Source organism: Prinia subflava, chromosome 6, assembly GCF_021018805.1.
Source record: "Prinia subflava isolate CZ2003 ecotype Zambia chromosome 6, Cam_Psub_1.2, whole genome shotgun sequence".
NCBI classification, from domain to species: Eukaryota; Metazoa; Chordata; class Aves; order Passeriformes; family Cisticolidae; genus Prinia; species Prinia subflava.
The window spans coordinates 18,442,249-18,456,034 of NC_086252.1; the positions used below are offsets into that span (position 1 = coordinate 18,442,249).

The 13,786-nt window shown below is 45.0% G+C and overlaps 1 protein-coding gene across 3 annotated transcripts in view; it reads right to left on the bottom strand.

The window, feature by feature from the left end:
* Nucleotides 1-303: 303 nt before the first annotated feature.
* The window catches only part of MAP3K20 (mitogen-activated protein kinase kinase kinase 20), an 89,389-nt gene continuing 75,906 nt past the window's right edge, over nt 304-13,786 (bottom strand). For 2 of the 3 annotated variants that reach the window (XM_063400504.1, XM_063400502.1), the window contains exons 17-20: nt 8,410-8,526; nt 6,809-6,883; nt 5,622-5,772; nt 304-1,371 (exon numbers count right to left, since the gene is read on the bottom strand). In XM_063400504.1, the coding sequence (XP_063256574.1) occupies nt 692-1,371; nt 5,622-5,772; nt 6,809-6,883; nt 8,410-8,526 (1,023 nt within the window). In that variant the 3' untranslated portion in view covers nt 304-691. The remainder of the gene's footprint in view (nt 1,372-5,621; nt 5,773-6,808; nt 6,884-8,409; nt 8,527-13,786) is intronic. The other variant, XM_063400503.1, reaches the window with a different exon arrangement.

The window sequence follows — 13,786 nt, forward strand, 5'->3', positions numbered from 1 at the left end:
CTATGATAAAGGCAATGCTTTCTTCTCACTCTATTTTAATTTTTTTTTCCCCAAAAGAATAAAGCCTAGTTTTTGATTCTCCTGATTAAGACAACTGTACGTGACAGAGTGTGCTCAGTGATGTTTGGTAGCTAATGTTGGGGCTTTTAATAAGGAACAAAGTAAGAAATTCCTGACAAGGGATGGCAAGCTGAAAGTGGAGAAGTGAAGCTACTAAAGTGGACCTGAAGAAAAGTGTCCTTGTGTCCCTTTCTTTCAGACTCTGCTGGTCTGATAAAAATGCTACCTCTTCCTATAGTCGTGGCAGAAGCAGGCTAGAAAAGGGGTGAGAAGACTCTGCTCAGAGCTGGACTCAGCATCTAGAGGCAAAGTGAGGTGAGGAGAGGTAACAGCACAACTCTCCTAAGGATGAAACAGAGAGCCTTTCTTTGTGGCATCTGGCTGTGCCTTATGGATTTTATTTTTGAATATTAAGCGAGTGGATATCCAGCCAGCTGAGAACATGAGCAGCAAAACAGCGGGGAGAACACCGAATTAAATCCCTTGGTGCTGACAGTGACAGGAGAGGTGGCAGCTCTCCCTGTCGGCTGGCAGGCCCCAGCCAGGCAGGTACCGGCTTCAGTGCAGCAAATTAAAGAGCAACAATCTTCTCCAGGTTGAACGTTCAGTTAAATAAAGGGCCAAATTCCCCTCAGAACATCCTCCGGCCCCGCCAGCTCCCCCTAGTTCTCTCCTTTGCGGGCTTGCCGGCGGCCTGCCTGTGGGGTTTCCTCGCGTGCTGCACCTTTATCCAGCCGCCCTCGCTGGCTCTGCTCTCCCCTTCGCCCCGCCGGGGCTCGCCGTCTCCCGGAGGGGGCATGCCAGGGATGGCGGCGGGCTGCGCAGGGGCGCGGGGGTACCTGCGGTGCTGGGCAGCCGCGGGGGCCGCTGGCAGAGGAGTCCTGCTGGCTCTTCCCGAGTGCCGGGGGGGCACCGGGGAGCCGGTCCCGCTGCGGCGCCCGCCCGAGGAGCTGCGGGAGGGAACGCTGTGCGAGGCGCCCCGGCCTCTGCCGGCCGACCTGTCCCTCTCCGAAGGCGTGTCGGAGGCTGTGCTGGAGGCGCTGCTGCCTTTGGAGTTCAAGTGCAGGTTCGAAAGGTTTCTCATCAAACTGTGCGACAGGGGAGAGGAATTCCTCGAGTGGCCGATGGATGTGAACTGGTGGGTGACGGGAGCGCGCGTCCTCCTGACGGCGGCGGCGTAGGAGTGCTGGCTGCGCAGGTAGGGCAGGTACTGCGTGACCGCGGTGGGGCTGTGCGGGCGGCCGTGCTGCAGGGAAATGGCTTTCGCTATCTGCTGCATGCGCAGGGTCTGCATCCACTGGCTGTCGGTGCCTGGCGAGGAAATGGAAACACAGTCAGCTTTCTGTGAATCCATGGAAAACCGCTCTCAGATGTGCCGAAGGTGTGAGGTTAAGTACCAGGGTTTCTCTCGGAAGAACCTCAAGCCACCCCTGCCCTCCCAGCCTTGCAGCAAATAATCCTAGATTTGAGTATGTTCCATGGTTGAACGTAATGTTGGGCTTTTAAAATAGCGAGTGATACAAATATTTCTGATGCCACTGCAGCTTATGGGGCAAAGACTAGAAGACAGTTTCAGAGCCATCCACTTGGCTGTTCGGGTGGGTTCCCACTCCCAAGTGCCTCCTGCTCTTTTGAACCCAACCTGGTTTTAAACATGCCCTGTGATGCTCTTGGCAACCTCAGCAGATTTCTCCACAGCATTCATTACAAAAGAGCCTGGAGACCTCCGGAGCTGGCACAGAGGTCACCCCAAGGTACCAATACTGCTGCAGCATTGCATTCCAGCTGCATCTCTCCCATCTGGCACAGTCGTGCTGTTCGAAGCCCAGCACAGACAGGAAGCAGTGCAGAGCCAGTGCAAATCTCAGCTGTGCCAGCCACATTCACCTCCTCTGGCTCCACTTTCTTTTCAAACTGCTACATACCATAAAAAACAGAACTACTTCAGTTGCTGCGACTACAAATTCAGAATTCAATCCTCTTTGCATCCAGCTTCATGCAGAAAACCAACTCTGTATGTGGAAAAGTCGGTGAGGCATTAGGCTTCAGCCAGGCTGGCTCAGACAGTGCTTAACTGTGAGCAACTCAGGGTATTACAGTTCCCTCTACACCTACTGTCACAGCCCTGGGGTCATAACAAAAGTTGTAGCTTTCAGAGATCACACTGAAGTGGTTTTGAAAGTCAGTCCTGTGGTTTCCATGAAAGCCTTTAGCAAATACAATAGCTGTAAATTTTCCATTTGAACTGCAAAGGCTGCCTGGTTTGCTACTTTGTGGGTAGAGCAGAGAACAGGAATTCCTCTTATCTGAGGCCACAGCTCTGGCCAAAGACCCATGGGGAGCAGCTAAAATAATTTTGTTCTAGAGAGATTTGAATGATTTGTCCTTAAAGATTGCTAATATTGTTCCAACAGGAAAGCTTAACCCTCACTGCCTCTCACTGGAACACTTCATTGACTATGGGGAGTTTTGTGGGAGCGGGATAGCAGCTCTGTCCTCATTAGGATTGCTCCTGTTAAAATGTAATGGATGATCTTTTTCACTCCTCTTTTCCCCAGACTTTGTTTGAATCCAAAGAGATTTAAATCACTTCAACTTATTGTCAAGTATGTCAAAAGGAAACTGTCTTCCCTGTCATAGTGTGTGTGACACTGACACAGAAGATAGCTCCACCAGCACTTAGAGGTGAACCTTCTTTCACAGAAAGACAGATGGGAATTGCCTCCTCTGCTTCTTAACCTCCTTGAAAGTCATGGTTTAAAAGAAGCGTGCATGCCAAAATGTACTCGCCAGACACTATTGACACTATCAACCTGGACACAGCAGGCTCAGCACTCAAGTTTGGGTCTTCATTTGTTATCAACACTCAGGTGGCCATCACATGCACTACGGGAACAGTGCTGATCTCTCTGATCAAGGGGCTCCCTCCAGACTGTTCAGTCCTTGCTCCTTACAGCCATCAGCAGCTGGCAGCCCAGGATCCAGCTGACCAGAAAGGATCTCCCAGGGAGCCCTGTGGGGCTGCCTCTCGTGGGCTGGGGGGCTTCTCCCTCAGGTGGTCTCTGAGCCACCAACTCTGTACACTCTGTGCACTGTACGTGCTGTCTGTGGTAGACCACAGAGGTAGCACCTTCACTGCTGGTTATTTTAGCCTATTGGACAGGTATTACCCTTACCTTTGTGCTTGGATTTGGTGGTCTTTTAAACATGGGATAGGTGGTCTGGTAAAGAAGACAGGCCAGAAGGTTTGCTAGAGCTGAGGCACAGCTTTTGTGCTGGCTGGTAACCCGCCTCCTTTGAACTGTGGGGGTTCAATTGGCTGCTGACAAAACATTAGTGCTTCCATGTAACTCCTCCAGTGTGCCAAAGGGACAGACAAGCTCTCCCACCACTCACTGAAAAAAAAGCAACCATTTTGGCTTACAGCAGCTGAGCCAACCTGTGAAGATACACACCACACATGGTACGGCCGCAGGGCTCCTCACCCCAAAACCAGGGTAACATCTATCTGCAAAGCTAACCTGGACGTGTATCTTTTAGGACATGTGCTAGGTTTCGTTTGCATTACAAAATGTAATTGTGTTGCAAATGGATCACAGTTGGTTAGGAATAAGCACACCCATGTTAGATGTGTCTGTAATCCAAACCCAACACCTCTCAATTCATAGGGCCATTCTTCTGCACTTGCCAGTGGTGTACAAAATTGAGAAATTCCTCCTCTGCTCACTGGCATCTTGTTCCAGCTCCTGTACTGCCCCTCAGGTGTCCCAACCCAAACATTTCTGCAGCCCTACTGTGAACTCAAAGAGAAAAACAGATGGGCTAACAAACACCTTTACAAAAACAGCAGCAGATCTTAAAGGCAGAGCTGTGCTAGAGTCAACTGAGACAAGTGTGAATCTGTCAGCAGCATAAATTTATTAGGAAATGAAAACTGCAGTGTAGAGCCCACTGCATTATTAAACGTATCTCACTGAACAAATCAAGCCCCAGAAGGTATAACAAACACCATTCCAGGAGCCAGACAGTGATGAGCCAAGGCTGGCTCAAATGGGCAAGCTGAGCTGTGGAAAAAGAATGCAGTGGAAAGATTTCTACAATTCTTCAGAGAAGAGCAGGATGTCAGGAGCATTTGTGTCTGCCAGGCTGGCAGTATTGTACTTGTCAAAACAGTGTATCATCCACAGGGGACCTTTTGCACCCCACATGCAGCTTCTGAGGCCACAGCCTCAGTATGTGTGTCCCCCTTGCACGAGCACTGGCCAGAGCAAGAGCACCCACACATCCTAACAGGAGGTGCCCTTCATCCAAGCACAACATCTGTGCAAAGCTGTGTGCTGGGTGGCTAAGGGTGGGAGGGAAGGGCTGGCCAAAGCAGTCCAGTTGAGTTTGAGCTTATCACCATGGACTGCTTCCAGCCTGCTTCCTCTAGGAGCATAAAGGGCATCCCCCTTCCCTTCAGAGACAGGAGACAGGCAGCTCTGCCAGAGGGAAAAATGGATCTGATGGCCACCAGTGTAAGCAAGTTACTCAGAGACAGCAAGACTGGAGGCAGCCTGGGCGTCAATGATCATGCATTTCTAGGGTTAGCAGTCCTGAGGGACATGGGCCAGGTAAAGTTAGACTCATGAATTTTACAAAAACAGAATTCCAGCTCCTCAAGGACATAGTCAGTAGGATCCCCTGGGGACAAGGGAGTGGAATAGAGCTGACAGATATTTAATGAAGTCTTCCATAGAGTGCAAGAGGTCTCCAGGAGCAAGAAATTGGGCAAAGAAGGCAAGAGACTGGTGTGTCTGAGTAGGGAACTGCTGGTCAAAGTAAGGGGAAAGAAGCAAATGCACAGGAAGTGGAAACAAGGACAGGTAGCATGGGAAGAGTACAGACATGAAGTTTGCTTGTACATGGATGTAGTGAGGAAGGGCAAAACAAAACTGGAACTGAACCTGGCAAGGGATGCAAAGAATAACAAGAAGGGTTTCAGCTATGTTAACAAAATAAGAAGTTCAAAGAAGATGTACCCCCTGATAAACAGCACTGGAAAACTGGTAACAACAGATAGGGAGAAGACTTTGTCTCAGTCTTCAATATCAGCCAACCTATCAAGTCAATGGACAGCAGGATGAGGACTGGGGAAACAAAATGCTTCCTGATCTTAACATCAGTGGACAAGGGAAGAGCTACAGATGTCATTTATCTGGACTTCTGTAAAGCATTTATTAACATGATCCCCCCAGCATCCTTCTCTCTAAACTGGGCAGAGATGGATTTGATGGGTAGACTGTTGGGTGGATCAGGAGTTGGTTGAATGGTTGCATCCCGAGGTCACCAGCTCAGAGTCCTGGTGTACATCAGTGACAAGTGGTGTCCCTCAGGGGTCCCTGTTGGGACCAGTGTCATTTATTATCCTCATCACTGACGTACAGAGGGGTCAAGTGCACCTCCAGCACACCCACAGGTGGCACCAAGCTGAGGGGGGTGGTTGACGTGTGTTGACTTTTTGCTGTTCTCCCTATATATACCCTGCCCCTGTCAGCAATAAAGTTCACATCTTGACTTACCTGAGTCAGATCTGCTCCGTGAGTTCCCCTCCGAATTGGGGAGCGAGGTCTGTATCAAGAGCTGAACCGCCTCAACCTCGTCCTGCGCCTTCACCTTGCTCCAGCAGATAGCTTGGATGTGCCTCGTGCTTTTGGGAGCTCTGACATCACTCTGCTCAGGAGGGACACAACAAGCATGAGGATGTAACAACACACAACACAGAACACACTAAGCTCCCCTGCGAGGGAACTTCCACTAGTGCCTGGGCGGCAGCAGTTGTTTCAATATAGAGCCTGTTTTGCAAAATCACTTAGCTAGTTCTCAAATATTTTTAGACTCTGGATAATTTTGGCTGGTACTTGTGATTATGCTAAAAATGTGGTAGTGAATAACTGCTTCAATTCTTGTACCCTTTTCTTGGAGGAAAGATCTGAAGGCCTTCCTCTACAAACACAAAAATACATTTTACTCGTTCTATGAATGAGCATCAAATGTGCACTCCTTTCTTCTAAAAGAGGTAGGATTAAGCAGGTATTTTTGCAGGGGGATCCCCAACAAAATTTTCCTGGAGTATCCTTCAGTTAACAGTTTGCTGTTAAGGACTTATGACTCCTGTGAGAATCTTCAGCCTGAAAGAAAACTACTTCTTCATTTTTGAGACAAACAAGCAAGGTCCAGGATTTCCATCACTGCCTGAATGCTTGTTCGGGACAGAGCTGGAATCTCATTTATTAACCTTTTTCTGACAGACAGAGTTAGTCTTTATAAAATCAGTATTGTAAGTAACTGCAAACTCTTTTGACAAAGCTAATTTCTATCACATCAAATTGTATTCTGGGTTTTATTTTATCTTACTCTTGATTTCTCATTTTCTTTCTTCTCCTGTTGCTTCTCTGCTCTCCTAATTAGGACATCATTGAAAAGATAAAAACCAGCCTCTTTAACTAATGCAAACAACACTGACCATTACACTTGAAGCAAAAGGAGCTTTCATCCTTGAGAAGAAGAGCCATCCCAGGCAGCAGTCTAAGGCCATTGTCTCTGTAAACTTAATTCAGCTTTTGCTCTGAAGATTATATTTTACAACTAATTACAGGCTGCTGAGAACCTGATTATAGGATACAACAAAGCCAGAGGATGTTATTTCCACACCTCCTGTGTAGGTTTTGTCTTGGATCAAGTATTTTATTTGTTTCTTGGAGCTTACCTCATACGTAACAACACATTCCACAGACTGGTGCTCTTCTATGCCCACAATCCACTTCTCCATTACAAACGGTGGCTGGAAAAAACATGGTGGGAGTTTTCTAAGGTGCTCCTCATCTCCCGACCTGCTTCTAAATCACCCAAAAGGGATTTACATTTGCCTCATTTCATTCATTCCTATGTTGTTAACATCAGTACTTTTCTCAAAATTTTATGAGTCAAAGCAATATATTTTTGAAATGTTTACTTCCTGGTTTACAAAAGGAAACTGAGAAGAGATTTCCATATAATGCGCACAGCAGATGAGACAACATGTAATGTTTTTGGGGGGGATAAAGCTCACCTTTTTCTAAATTTACAGAGGAAGACAAGAACAAATATCTAGAGACTCTCAGAGATATTCCTTGACAAATATAAAAATGTTGAACTATGTGAAAAGTTAACGTTACTGTATCTAGTTGTTAGTTTATTTAACTTTACACCTTTTTTGAAGGAAAAATTGAAGTGTCCAAGATTAAAATTAGACAGAAAACTAGTGATAATAACAACAACTGTCATAATAATAATAAAACCAAAAAAAAATCACAAGTGTTGTTCCAGAAATCACTGACCATAAAAATAGTATTAGTATGAATTAAATACTACAATCTTTCTTGGCAAATACACTTATATCACATCTTCCTTAAAATTCTAACTGGTGACAATCTGATTTTCATTTTTTCCTTTAGAAAAATGACAAAGTTTCCCCCCCCGCCCCAGTTTTGCCCCAAAATTTCACAGTTAAAAGCACTCAAGAGTTCAGGTGTTTATACCAGTGTACATTAGAGCAGCATTCTAATTGGCAATCAAGGTGTATATTTTTTCAGTTAGAAATTTATTTTGTTAGCTATTATCAAGTGGGGCATATTAATAAAAACAAACAATTAAAATAATAGCTAACACAATGCCCTCTGCATCAACAGAACTTCTGTTCCTTAGGGAAAAGCAGTCTAAATGCATACTGGTAATTATTTACAGGCAGGTTCTGACACAGGGTAAAATGCTCAGTGACAATGAATTGCAGATGTTCAGTGCTGTACTGTCTGCTATGGGTTTCAGTCTTTACAATCCACTGGTGCATGAAAGAGAGAGTTTTAGAATCAGGTGGAAGTTCTAAAACTATACCAAAAAAACAAAAGGAAAACAAAAACCACCACCAACAACAAAAACACTAAAGAGAGAAAAAATCCAACAAAACCCCCCAGACAAATCACATGAAGTTTCCGGAACATTTAAATTGGTTTCTTCTCTTGAAAAATAAAGCAATTTTTGGAACATTCTTTTCACTAAAAGGAGTAATAAATTCAGAGGATAAAACATGGAATTAAAACAAGAAAATATAAATTAGTTCCTTCTCTTATTTGTCTATTAACATTATTGTCAGCTTAAAGGAGAACCCAAATACCTAACTCCTATTTTGATACAATTCTATTTAAAATGTGCATTTTATTTAAAAGCTGTCAAGAGATTGAGCTTCTGCAAGCACAAAAGTCGACTGCTGTGGTATTTTAATGTCTTTGTTTGAGATCTGTGAATTTGTGAAAGCTTTAAGGCTGTAAATACCTTTGTCATCTTTAAAATCTCTGCATCAGGTAGGTTAGTGTTGAATGTCACATCTTTTATGTAGGTTATTGCAATTTCATCCCCATCCATCTCCATGTACATTTTCCATTTACAATCCTATGAATAATAAAAAAAAAGAATGCTGGATTGTTAGAATACAAATAGGAAAAAAACCCCAACAACAAAGCCCAAAATGAAACAAAACTGAAAGCCGAAACAACCCAAAATCTAATCCTAAATATATGAAGGAAAAAAATAACCCAGCGAGAAAGCTGAGAGACACATACGTATTTTAGGATTTGCATGTTTGCAGTACAGTGTTGATAATGGAAACCCCTCACTGTGCTCGTTCCCTCTTCTCCCAGCTCACCCTCTCAGCAGGCAGCTGCCACCTTGCAGGTGTGGTGTGTTCCGAGGCGCAGTGTCCCTGCGTGTCCCCCTGGACAGACAGACTGCCTGAGCGTGCGCCCCGGGAGCGCTGTGCACCCAGGGTGGGAGCCAGCGCTCAGGTCACAGGCAGTGCTGGCAGCCAGCCACAAGGACACTGTCCCAGTGAGCCCAGGAAGAAATGACCAAGGCCTGTGCAACAGCGTCAAGACATCGTTCAAATAATGGGCAGAAGGATGAGCTTGTTAGTACAGCTCGGTTATTTCAGATACTAGAGCCCAGCGAGGCACTGAGCATCCTCACCTTCTGCTTGCCTCCAGTTGCATTATTAATTATAAAGAAGCTCAGCTAAGAAAATAATCACAGCGAGCCTAATAAACCACAGCAATAAAAGGTATCCTTAAAAAATCCCCAGAGCTGAACATCCCATACTTTGCACAGGTGTCAGCCTGCAGAAAGTGACAGCTGGCAGCATCCTGCAGGACATCCCACATGGACCCAGTGCTGGAGCTGGGGTTCGTGTCTGTGGCCAGGGAGGCTCCCACTGGGGAGCAGTGGTGCAAACCAGCCAACATTTGCTGGTCTGCCCGGCAGGTGCTTTGGGGACGAGATGCTGTACAGTGCACACTGAGCTCCTCCAAAATCAGTCCCCTGCCAGTGAAGCAGAGTGTCTCCCCCTCCACACAGGAAGGAGGGAATCTTCCCTTCACAAAGACAGGAGCTCCTCCAGACATGCTAGGGGTTCAGGGGTCTGTGTCTGCCACATGCCACCTGTTAGGCAGGTGTGGGCTCCGTGCTCGCAGCAGGCAGTCTTCACCTTTGTTTTGCTCAGAAAATGCAAAAACTTTCAGTGGGGACACAGATGGACACTTAGGGCCACAGGCCTGGGTAAGCAGTTATTTGCACAGACAAACATACAGCAGCCTAAAAAGTGTTTCTTTGCACAGGTGATTGTCTGTGGTGTTTGCACCTACATCTCTCATAAGCGTAATGTAGGAACTCAGCTCTCAGAAGGCTCAAAGCTTTCCATCACGCATTAAATTGGCAATTCCAAATTAAAAGAAAACTGAAATATAATCATTTCTGAATGAAACAAGAAATTATGTTTATGACAGCATTTGGCCCTGTGTGTCCATCTGTCCCCTTTGAAAGCTTCCACATTTTACAAGCAGAGAGGGCATGTGAGTTGGTTTTTGCACTGCCCTCATGTGAGTTTGAGTGATGGGAACTGCAGTTCAGTGGTCAAGGCTCCAACCAAGACTCAGAGGCACAAAGTTCAGTTTCTAGTTCTGCTATTGGCTTCCTGTGTAACCTGATCAGGTGCTGCAGTCACCCTGTCCCTCCAATTCCTAATCAGAGACTGTATCTCTTTGCACGTCTCTTTTCTGTGCTGTTTTTTTCATTTGTGAGCTGACCCAGGGTAAAGCCTGTCCTGTCCCAGGCAGGCTCAGCACTGTGCACCAGCCCTGACATCGGCTGAGGAGGGCACGAGCTTTGAAACAGAACAGCAACAGCAAAGCAAATTGTCTCTGACTCCTCCTCCTCTCTCCGACTGTGCTCCTCTCCCTGCCCAACGTTCTTGTTGCCAGGCCTTTTTGCAGGAGACTCATGCTACTGCAAATCAAACCTGAGGCTAGAGACAAGATGCTTGATGATATTTGTTAAGTTTTACAAAAACACCAGACCCAAGAAAAGAAAAAAATATGGACGTAAAGTACTATCCTCCAGTTAGTTCAGCACATCTGCTGCCATCTCTGAGGATTACCAGTGCCAAGCACTTGAGAGCTAGAGCTGCACCTTGTGCCAGGGCTCCCGTGCCCTCCTGACTCACGATTTTGTGCTGTTCACTCACATTTCCCTGCAGACACATTTCCCTGACAAATATGATCTTATTTTATAAACAAAATTAATCAACCAACCACCTCTAGAGAAAAGCTGTGTACATCCAGGATCCCTCTCTATGCAGTCATGGATCAAACTGCCCCACGCAGGGGTGGTGCCTGAGGCTTGCACAAACACTGCCTGCCCCAGCTCTGAGCTGCACCTTCAGAGACACACACACTCTCCTGCCCCTCAGATCCAGTCCCCACACCTCTGGTCTGCTTTGGAGCCCTCTCCAGACACACTGCAGATACCAGGAGGGCAAGATACCATACTGGGATACCCACTCTGGTCCCTCAAAAATACATCTCATTTTATTTGGAAAGGTTTTAATTTTGTGTTATTAGAAAATCATTACTGGAAGGGGAAAGAGAGAATGAGAGAGAGAGGAGCAGATAAGGAAAGAAAGAGGCAAGAAAGGGAAGGGGATGTTGGGAGAAAGAAAGAAAAGATAAAAGGGGAGGGAAGGAAGGAGGGAAAGAAGGAGGGAGGGAAGGAGGGAAGGAAGGAAGGAGGGAAGGAAGGAGGGAAGGAAGGAGGGAAGGAAGGAGGGAAGGAAGGAGGGAAGGAAGGAATTAGAAAAGGCAGCAGGTAGGTGACTTTAGAATCAAGGCACTCAGCAAATGTCTCAGATAAGTAGGTGCTTACTTGTCTTACAAACCTATTTTGTTCAACCATGCAGTAACTAATGCAAGATTTGAGTGCTGCAGAAAGAAAGAGACATATTTCCCTGTTTTCCAGTGGAGTTCCAGGTTCTTATAACAAGACACGCTCATCTATTTAAACAAAAATTTGCCTAGAAAAACCAGGCATATGATTTTCAATTCTTTGATGAATTACAGCCCTATGACTTCTTAGATCAAAACTACATTTAGTGGCAGGCATATCTGGGAAAATAATTTGGAAATGGCTTGTTCAAAGTGTCTCATTGATAGATATGCTTGCACAAGTCCTTCAAAGAGAATTCCCTGGACATCTTGTCATTCAGGCATTAAAATACCTCCCAAAATCTACCTGCTTGATTTTGATCTAAGTAAAAAAAAATCAGCTTTTTGTTTTAAAAAATTATCTAGTTTCAGAACCAAAATGCACAACCTGCAAAACTTTGTGAGAAAACATTTCCAAATAACACTTTGACAAAGCCAGTAAATCAACAACCTCTGAAAATTATTGAGGAAAAGCAAAACACACACGTATTTGAGCTGCTTCTTCTCAGCTTTGAAACAGAAAGTAAGAACATTTTAAAAATTAAGTCTCCAGCTTACTGTGGTGACAATACTCCTTTAACCCCATATGCGTTTATGTCTGCAAAAAAAACCTGAAAGGGAAATGAAAAAGATCAGGCACAGGCTCTAAACAGCAAACACATATCCTGCAACAACAGCTTAAAACCTTTGCTAGGGAGGCACTTCATTTTTCAAGGGGGCCCAAATCAAGGATTCATTTTAAAATCAGTGGTTGCGATGAACTTTCTTGGTTTTTTAGAGATTGAAATAAAAATGGAAATGGCATTGTAGCAGATAACTGGATATTAGAAGAAAACTAAGATGTAGCACAAGATGAAACAAATAAGGAAAAAATGTTGGCCGTGCTGATACTAAAAGTAGTAGCATGTTGATGATTTAGGTCCCCAGAAGCTCCTTTACACTCTTAGCTATTATCTATCTCAGCTGCTGAAACCTGCTGTTTTAAAGGCATTAGAGTTGAACATCTAGTGACAGCACTTGGGTTATTTATCATTATGTATCACCCTGCTACACTATATTTTATTATACTGGATTTAAAGGAAGATAACACAATTATGGTTAATTTGCTTCTCTTCTTTATATGTATAGTGTCATGACCCACCACAGCTTTGTCCCATGAGATATTTTTAACCAAAAAGAAATCCACAAGAAACTCTCCCTAAAAATTCCATTAATAACCTCTTGTAGCATGTATAGGTTGCAGGGTCTGGAACTAAGAATGTTTTAATCTCTTCAGCAAAACAATGTCTCATAATGATGTACAGGACTATTGCTGCACTGATGAAGAATCATACATAATTCAGCACCTTTCACTTGGCACCACTGTGATATCCTCATTAGCAGTGGCTCACAGTGGCTGTCAGATGGTGTCCATGCGAATGCAGGCATTATATTGTCTTTGAGATGTGCAGCTGCTTCCATGACACTGCCAGTATATAAAAACATGACGCCAGTTTGTTTTATTTAGTGCTAAACCTTCCAGTTTGTAAAAACAAGGCTGACACAGAGCCTGACATGAGGCAGTGAAAATAATTAGCTCTCATTTTCTCAGCCTCCTATTTCCTTCTCCCCGCTGTGTTCTCTTTCCACTAAACCACCACATGTCAGTCGAAATGGGAGGCAATTAGTGGGCTCATTTCAGTCCCCACAACTGTGCTGAAAAGAAAGTATTTATGATGGCACAATGAACAGCTGAAAGATTAAATAACATTTGCCTTTTGAAAAGAAAATGACTTCTAGCTAAATGGGCAATTTTTGATTATTCTCAAACAAGCTTAGAGTAGTTGGTTTTTAAAATACAAGAAAGGAAAATGAGTCATTTTTAGGTGAAAGAATCAAATAAAACTTGACACAGTAATGCAAATAACTGATGTTTTATTGCAAAATATGTAAATGTGTTATACCCTTAACAATGGCTGGTGTCTCAGGTCAGGGCAGGCTGCTGCCAGCCAGGCTACAGCAAGAGAAGGTGGCTCCACCGCTGGTTTTGTTTCAGCTGTGCAGGCAGAAAAAAAGAGGGGCGGAGGGGAGGCCTTGCGAGAGAGATGGTCTTAAAATGTCCAGAAACAAAGCAAGCGGAAGATATATTTATGTTCTCAGTCGCCTGGGTGCCTCCTCCGAGCCAGAGCCCTTACTCCTCTGCAAGGCAACAGGCACTGCCAGGCTGCAGCTTTGCCTGGAGAAGCACAAGGCCCCCTAACACCTACACAGACCAGCCAGCAGTACCAAAAATATCTGTCCCTGACAGCTCTCCTCTTTAACATCCAGGGCCGTGGAGCGCCGTGAACAACAGAATGGCACATAATGGTAAATGCCAGGCACTGCTGTGTGTGCCCCAGGAGCAGGGGCTTGCAGCAAGCAAG